Below are 8,291 nucleotides of genomic sequence, written 5' to 3' on the forward strand. Positions count from 1 at the left end.
AAATAATCAGTCCAAATAATATTTATTAATGAAAGATTAAATGTTTTAAAGAGACCTAAAGTAGATATTTCAAATGTATTTATTGTTATTTTTAAATGTTTTAAGTCATCGTTTAAGTTATTTTTCAAGCTATTAGAGTATTTTGATTGTTTGTAGTTTTTAGAGTTAAAAAAGTTAGTCTCATGGCAGACTGTCAACTCCAAGATTTCCAACGTTTCGCCGCGAAGCAATGCGAAATCTGGTCGCAATGTCTTGAATAAGCATGATGGTGGTTGAAAATCGCCTGTCTCCACATCGTTGTTTTATTGCTGTCACTATGCATAATAATAACAATAATAATGGTAATAATAATAGTAAAAACAACAACACTAATAATAATAATAATAATGACAACAGTTTTGATTAAATTTTTTCATTTGAAGAACCCCAGCAGAAACAAAAAATATTCAACCGAAAATTCACACGGCAAAAGATTTGAGAACAAGCCGATGTGTTGAATTCTTCGGAGATTCTTTAATTTCACATTGAACGTTAGCAGATAATTTGGACCTACAAACTCAACAAAGAAACAGGACAGAATTCAATGAACTGTGAATTAATATTAACATAACAACAGAAGAGTGTCGTTAAGTTTGTAAGAATTTATGTTTTTCAAATACTTCATAAAACTGTTGAAAAATTTTTAAAAATCATTATGTCGAAATAGCAATAAATATTGTCTGTAGTCAAAAATTCGATCCTAAGAAAAACAAATTTTAATTGAAAAATAAAAACCACAAAATTTTTCAAAATTGTGTCTGTAAAAAATCACAAAATTTGTAAAAATACGCTAAATTATTCAAGAGTCGTCTTGTGGAAAACAACATTAAATTAAAATCGAATATAGCACCGGGTCAAAAAAATAATTAAAAAATTAGCCCCTAAATAAAACGTCTTTAAACGACCTTTGAAAAACATTTGTTCTTCGGAGTTTCATGAAATTTTTGTCATCATCAAATATAGCAATAATAACTATCATCATCATAATCTGATTCAACAATCATCTTCTTCTCCATCATCATTATCTAAAAATATAATGTAACAATAAAGAGTATCATCATCTCATCATTGTTATGTAACCCTTCGCAATCATCATTTAATGCACCAATCATCTTCTTTTCGACACCTGACATAATCATCACCATCACCACCATATTTATAGTCTAATATGACATCATCATCTAATATTACAACTAGTGTTGTTCAAGTTTCGGTTTTTTTTTCAGTTTGAGTTTGTATTTCGTTTTTGCAAAGCCCATTTGAGTTTGAGTTTGAGTTACAGTTTTATCTTTTTTTCAGTTGCAGTTTCTATTAAGTTTTACAATTTAAGTTTTAGTTTTATTTTAAGTTTCAGTTTTGAAATCCATGAACTACCGATTTTTTAAATAAATTAAAACAAAACAATTACAAATGGCAGAGATTTATTTTATTACAATCAATTTAAGAAACAAAATATTAAATATTCACACAAGCTGTAAATTATGTTTTAGGAACAAACGTTTCTCAAGGTTGTTGCTCAATTTATTTCGTCGACCTTCGGTCAATATGCTACATGTTGAAAACAATCGTTCAACGAAAGCCTGCGAACATGGCAAGGCCAGTATATTTGGAGCAATACCAGAAAGAAGTGGCAAGTCTGTCTTTTTGCTCCATGCAACAATTGAATCTTCATCTTCTGGCAATAACTGGCTATTAATTTTAGATATATATCTGTCTATTTCTTCTTCTACATCAGAATATACACTCAATAGTTTATCTGTTCGGCTTTGGCTGCACGTTGGCAAAACTAGACTGGTCATCAGCTTAAAACGTTTCGCCGGACGTTGTTGCAGGTCCTGATCAATTTGAAGTTGATTGCTATCTTTGCAATTTACATTTATTTTTTGAACTATATATTTTTTAGCCATAGATAAAAGAGCAGAGTTAACAGACATTAGCAAAGTCCAGTTGTATCTCAAGTCAAGCAACGTTGCCGCGGCTGGAACTAAATCAAGAACTGCCGGAAGCACATATGACAATATGTTTCACGTGTCTCTGTCATTAACTGCTCCATTATTGAATCAATTTTAGCTCTACCTGTATTACATCAAAATTATTATAATTAATGTAAATTGTATTTTCAATTTATAATATATTATAAATAACTTTATATGCTGTATTTGTACTTACCTGGTAATTTAAACTGTGAATCCATGGTATTGACAAATTGTTGAAACACTGGACAGTCAAGTAAGGAAAGTGGCAAACTTGTCTTTGCAAACAGATCAACGACAGCATCAAGTTTATCCTTATAAACTTTTGAGTTTTCATTATATGCATTAATTTTATCAACAAAAGTAGCAATTTTAGGTTGCGTTTTCTGATCTGAACCACTAGCATTGCAGATTTTATTTGACAATTTATTTTTCACTTTTTCTTTATCTTTGACTTTATTAAAAGCATCAGAATGAAAATATTCTAAATGAGTTTTCAAATTTGTTGCATTTTTTCCTTTCAAAGTCTTACCACAAACTCTTGAAGCTGAAGTGCTTTGTGAACTTGATGTGCTCGAGATTTCACATAAACAGGTACTCCTATCTGTAACTGGATCATATTGAAAATATTCCCATACATAACTCTCCTGTCTACGACCTGAAGCTTTCTGCATATACAAATTTTATTCTAAATCTAATTATATGTTACGAATCTACTGCCACGCGATGTTTTATATCGATTGTAAAAATGGAATCTTGTTGTTAAATTTTATTTACCAACGATCATAAATGATTTAAGATTTCACCATATACATTGAATAAATATATTGGCCCCCTAATTTATTTGCGCAGTCCACCTCCTAATGTTAAAAATATGAAAATCCATCCTTACTTCAATTAACATTTTTGAGTTTGTATTTCAGTTTTTAAATCTTTTCTATTTCGTTTTTTAATAAGTTTCAGTTTTTTAATTTTTTTAAGTTTCAGTTTTAGTTTCAGTTAACTGAAATTTATTTTATCAGTTAACTGATATTTCAGTTTCTATTACAGTTAACTCCAACAACACTAATTACAACCGTTGCCATCACAGTTACCATCGTCACCATCTGATATAACAATCATTATTTTACTAACCTGTACATTTTGAACACCGAGATTAACTCTGATGCCAGAATCTCTGAACCAGAAAAAGTCGGTTGATTGTTTGGTGTCGCTGACGAAATGTGTGGTGGTTAGGCTGCGAGATGTTAGGAGGTTCTCAACGAACATGTTCCTACTGGCCACAATTTTAAGGTCTGTCAAATGATTTGTCACATATCGATGAAATTATAATAATAATATAATTATTAAGTTGAGTTAATAAACATTTATTTATGGAGTTTACGGTACGTCAGGACGTAGTAGTTCAAATATAGTTGATATCGGACGTAGGTCGTCAGTGTTTACATCTGCATAAAAAACGCAAGCTTTAAATTAATTAAATAATTAATTAACGTTCAAATTGTATTATGCCTCTTCGTATATCGAGCCAAAGCTGCAACTGATGCACAATCCGATAAAACATATTGTTATAATACTCGCTGTCGTAACCGATTTACGATGCGACGGGTTCAAATCTTCGATTGAATAAAATACTCCAAACAGTTATTAGTTATTAAACTTTATTTACAGAAGAAATCAACTAATCGTTTATTTCTAGCAAATTCAAATTAACGCAACAATTAACTTCTAAATTGTTCAAAATCTATCGCTATAACAACGTCAACAAACAAATCAAAAATCGCTTTAAATAATTCACCGAATCGCTATTCACAAAATCACAGAGTCACAAATTTACAAAATCATGAATTTCACTAATCGCTAATCTTCCTGCGACGTGCACTTATATACTCTTCGCAAGCGTCGTTTCTAGATTCTTCCAGATGGTCCGATTCTAGCATACTCTAGAATGCTCCAGTCACTAGAACATTCTAGAATACGCTAGAATCTAGTGCGTTCGGTAGAACGGTTATAACATTACCCCCTTCTTAGTTCTGTTCGTCCCGAACAGCCTTCGCTCCGGTGTCCGCATGGTACGGAGCCAGTCTATCCAAATGAAGGATCTTCATTCTTGCTCTCGGCTTCCGATATTCCTGAATACAGTAGAAGACGTCATACAAGCGGGTGATGACTTGATAAGGTCCTTCCCACCCTCGCTGGAGCTTTGGAGAACGCTGTGGGTTGTACAGCCAAACTAACTCGTCGACAGCAAAACCGCCACTGCTTCCTTTCAAGTCGTATCTGGTTTTGGCCGCCTCCGTGTTTTTCGTAATTTTAAGGCGTACGTAACGGTGGATATGGTTTAATCGCTGTCGAAGATTATCCACGTTTTCTGTTAATGGTTGGTGTGGTTCAGGTAGTACGCCATATTTCACATCAGCTGGAGTCCTTAAGGTAGTCCCAAATAGAACTTTTGATGGCGTTTCTTCAGTAGTTGTGTGGATAGCACTCCGGTATGCCATAAGAAACAATGGTATATGACGATCATAATCCCGTTGATTTTCGTCGACTACTTTAGCCAAATGTTCAATCAGGGTTTGGTTAAATCGTTCCACCATACCGTCAGACTGTGGGTGAAGAGGTGTCGTTCGAGTTTTGTTTATACCCAGCAGCTTGCTCATTTCACCAAACAGTTGTGAGTCAAAATTTCGACCTTGATATGAGTGGAGTTCCAAAGGGACACCATATCGACTAATCCATTTGAGTACAATTTCCTCAGCGTCGGTACATGTTTCTTGGTTGGGTATTGGAAACACCTCAGGCCATTTGCTGAAATAGTCCGCTACAACCAGAATGTAACGGTTTCCATAATCTGATACCGGAAAGGGTCCAGCAATATCAATAGCAATCCGTTCAAAAAGGACACCAACATTGTAGATTTGCATTGCTCCTTTTAGCCTTCTTTTGGGTCCTTTGACTGAAGCGCATGTGTTACATTATCGACACCAGCTCTCTACATCTTCTCTAACGTGAAGCCAGTAGAATCCTTTTCGTATTTTGTCAAGGGTCTTGTTCACTCCTAAATGTCCCCCAGAAGGGCCGCCATGCATTTCATCAAGGATTTCGGTCGTTCTACTTCTTAGTATTATAACTTGCATGCGGTGTTTTGATCCATCAGCTGATTCCCATTTTCGTTTTAGCAAATCCCCTTCCAAATACAATGAGTCCCACTGAGCCCAATAACCCTTTAACACGGCACTATATTCTGAGATGCTTTGCCAGTCCGGTCGCTTGCCCTCCTTCTTCCATGTGATCAGATGTTGTAGGTCTTCATCCGCAAACTGTGCATCAGCAAGATCCGTCGGTGTCCAACCGTCATCCGTTGATATTGTTGTTGCTCTTATGTTTTCCGATTGTATCTTCTCCTCATGACGACAGCAATATTTGCATCATGGTAAACATGGTCGACGTGAGGAGCATCAGAATTACTATGAGTTGTTCCTTTGCGGTGCACGATCTCGAAGTCGTACATTTGTAAACGCTCCAACCATCGGGCCATCTGTCCTTCAAGATCCTTGAAGTTGAGGAGCCATCTTAACGCTGCATGATCAGTTCGGAGAAGAAATTTCTGTCCATAAAGGTACTTGTGGAAGTGTTTTGTTGCATTGACTATTGCTAGTAACTCCTTCCTGGTCACACAATAGTTTCGTTCGGGCTTTGTGAATCCTCTGCTATAATACGCTAGCATTTTTTCTTCTCCGTCTATATGCTGTGACAAAACGGCTTCGATTCCGTTGGTACTTGCATCAGTATCTACCACAAACGTCTTGCCACGAACTGGATACGCTAGCAAAGGAGCATCACATAGTTCAATTTTTAACTTTTCAAATGCTGAGTCGCATAGGGTATTCCAGTTGAAAACTCGGTCCTTCTCGGTAAGTTGGTGGAGAGATCTGGCAACTTTTGCAAAATCCTTTACAAAACGTCGATAGTACGTTGCCAATTCCAGAAAACTGCGCAATTCATTTTTATCCATTGGAATTGGCCAGTCTTTCACAATTTCTATCTTGCTGGGATCGGTTCGAGCTCCATCTGAAGATACCACATGTCCCAAATAGTTAACTTCTTTAGAAAATAACCTGCACTTTTTAACGTTCAGCTTAAAATTTGCCACCCGAAGTCTTGTGAAGATCTCCCGTAAGTTTTCGACGTGTTGATCAAATGTTCTTCCTAGAACAATTATGTCGTCTAAATAGACAAGACAGGTTTTCCAGTTAAGACCTTGCAATACACATTCCATCAGTCGCTCGAATGTAGCTGGAGCATTGCACAATCCAAATGGCATGACGGTGAATTGTCACAACCCCGATCTGATAGAAAACGCTGTCTTTTCGTGATCGTTCTTGTCGATTTCTACTTGCCAGTATCCGCTTTTCAAATCAAGCGTAGAGAACCAACTTGAGCCAGATAGGGTGTCCATGATGTCATCAATCCTCGGTAACGGATAGCTGTCCTTTTTAGTCACATCATTTAACTTCCTATAATCAACGCAAAAACGGGTAGTGCCGTCCTTCTTCTTTACCAAAACAACTGGCGAAATCCAGAGACTTGATGACGGTTTGATGACGCCTTGATTCTGCATTGTCGTTATCATTTCGTTTACTTCTGTTTGTTTTGCTAGAGGAAGACGTCGTGGTACTTGTCGGATCGGTTTCGAATTCTGAGTATCAATTCGGCTAGTTACCAGAGCTGTTTTACCTTGGTCATTGTCACCGGTTGAAAACACGTCTGCAAAATCAGCAATCAACGCCTCGGCTTTTAGACGGTCTTCTTGATACAAATTGAGTTCATCCAGTAGATTTTTGGTAAGTTCTTTGGTAAGTTGTCAGTTGGTAGAACCTTTTCCTGTTGTTCCATATCTAATGATTTCACCAAATTTATTGATTGGCAATTACCTATTTCCTCGCCATTTTTAATTTTAATAGTGTGTTTAGCGGTTTTCATTATTCTGACAGGAATAAGACCATTTTTGTTTACTTCTACCAGGCATTTTCCAATGACCGCGTTCTGTACATTTGTAGTTGAGGTTGGCTCCATCAAATAGAACTGGTGGCCCCTTGGATCGCACATCAACTTGCCCCATACGATGTTTTCAGATGATTGAGGTAGTTCTAGGTCACAATCGACTGTCACTCGAATGCATTTTTCGTCGCTATCCCCCATTATCACTTCTGTATTTTTCCATCTAAGAATGCGTTTTTCTAAGTCAATTTTGAACCCATATTTTGTCAGAAAGTCGACACCTATTATGCATTCGTCAATGATATCCGCGACTAAGAATGAACCTTCGAATAACAAGTCGCCTAGCTGAACAGTACGGAAAATCTTTCCATAAACTGGTGCTGTTCCTCCGGTAGCTGTTCGAAGGATGTATTTGTTAGAAGTCTCTTTCTTTAGATTGGGTACCAAATCAGATCTTAAAATCGATTTTGTTGCTCCGGTGTCGACTGTAATTACACATTCTCGTTGATCAACTGTTCCGTTCAGCCATAGGTCGTTTCGATTTCGATGTAGTCTGGAAACGTTAATTACGGTACTGGGGGCGTCAATTCTACTAGCCAACCTCTGCCCCACAAAGTTGGCTCTTATTAGTTTTCCGCCCCTTCGTTAGAAGGGGCCGACCGTGATACAGGCTCATCTTCTCTTCTTTTGCGTTCTTCCGGATGCGTGATCTAACGGCATGGCCATTTTTTTGGATTGCTCCAATTTTCGCTTCAATTTGCCATCATTTTAGCCGTTGTAAACGTGCCTGTGTTAATTTCATTGTCTTTGTCAGCATCATCAAACTTGAATTCGTCTGGGTTCTTACCTTCCTCAATGAGAGCTTCTCTCAGACGTGCTACTAGTACTTCTTTGTTGCCACTTGTGACAAGGCTTCGTTTCTGTAGTTCTTCTCGTAGCTGAACTACGTTCAAACCACACAGTTTTGACATCGTGTTCTTTTTCTATGAGTAGTAATTCGCTGGTCGAAGATTCCACTTCTGACACCAATGTTATAATACTCGCTGTCGTAACCGATTTACGATGCGACGGGTTCAAATCTTCGATTGAATAAAATACTCCAAACAATTATTAGTTATTAAACTTTATTTACAGAAGAAATCAACTAATCATTTATTTCTAGCAAATTCAAATTAACGCAACAATTAACTTTTAAATTGTTCAAAATCTATCGCTATAACAACGTCAATAAACAAATCAAAAATCGCTTTAAATAATTCACCGAATCGCTATTCACAA

General features: G+C 36.5%; 1 protein-coding gene across 1 annotated transcript; it reads right to left on the reverse strand.

The window, feature by feature from the left end:
- Positions 1-1,502: 1,502 nt before the first annotated feature.
- On the reverse strand, positions 1,503-7,984 carry HELRODRAFT_192152 (hypothetical protein; the record flags this gene model as incomplete). Its single annotated transcript, XM_009020769.1, has 4 exons — positions 1,503-2,035; positions 2,209-2,680; positions 3,147-3,307; positions 7,861-7,984. The coding sequence occupies 4 exons, from the start codon at positions 7,982-7,984 to the stop codon at positions 1,503-1,505; spliced, it is 1,290 nt and encodes a 429-aa protein (XP_009019017.1).
- Between the last annotated feature and the right edge of the window lie 307 nt (positions 7,985-8,291).

This window comes from Helobdella robusta (genome assembly GCF_000326865.2).
Source record: "Helobdella robusta unplaced genomic scaffold HELROscaffold_29, whole genome shotgun sequence".
Taxonomy (NCBI): domain Eukaryota; kingdom Metazoa; phylum Annelida; class Clitellata; order Rhynchobdellida; family Glossiphoniidae; genus Helobdella; species Helobdella robusta.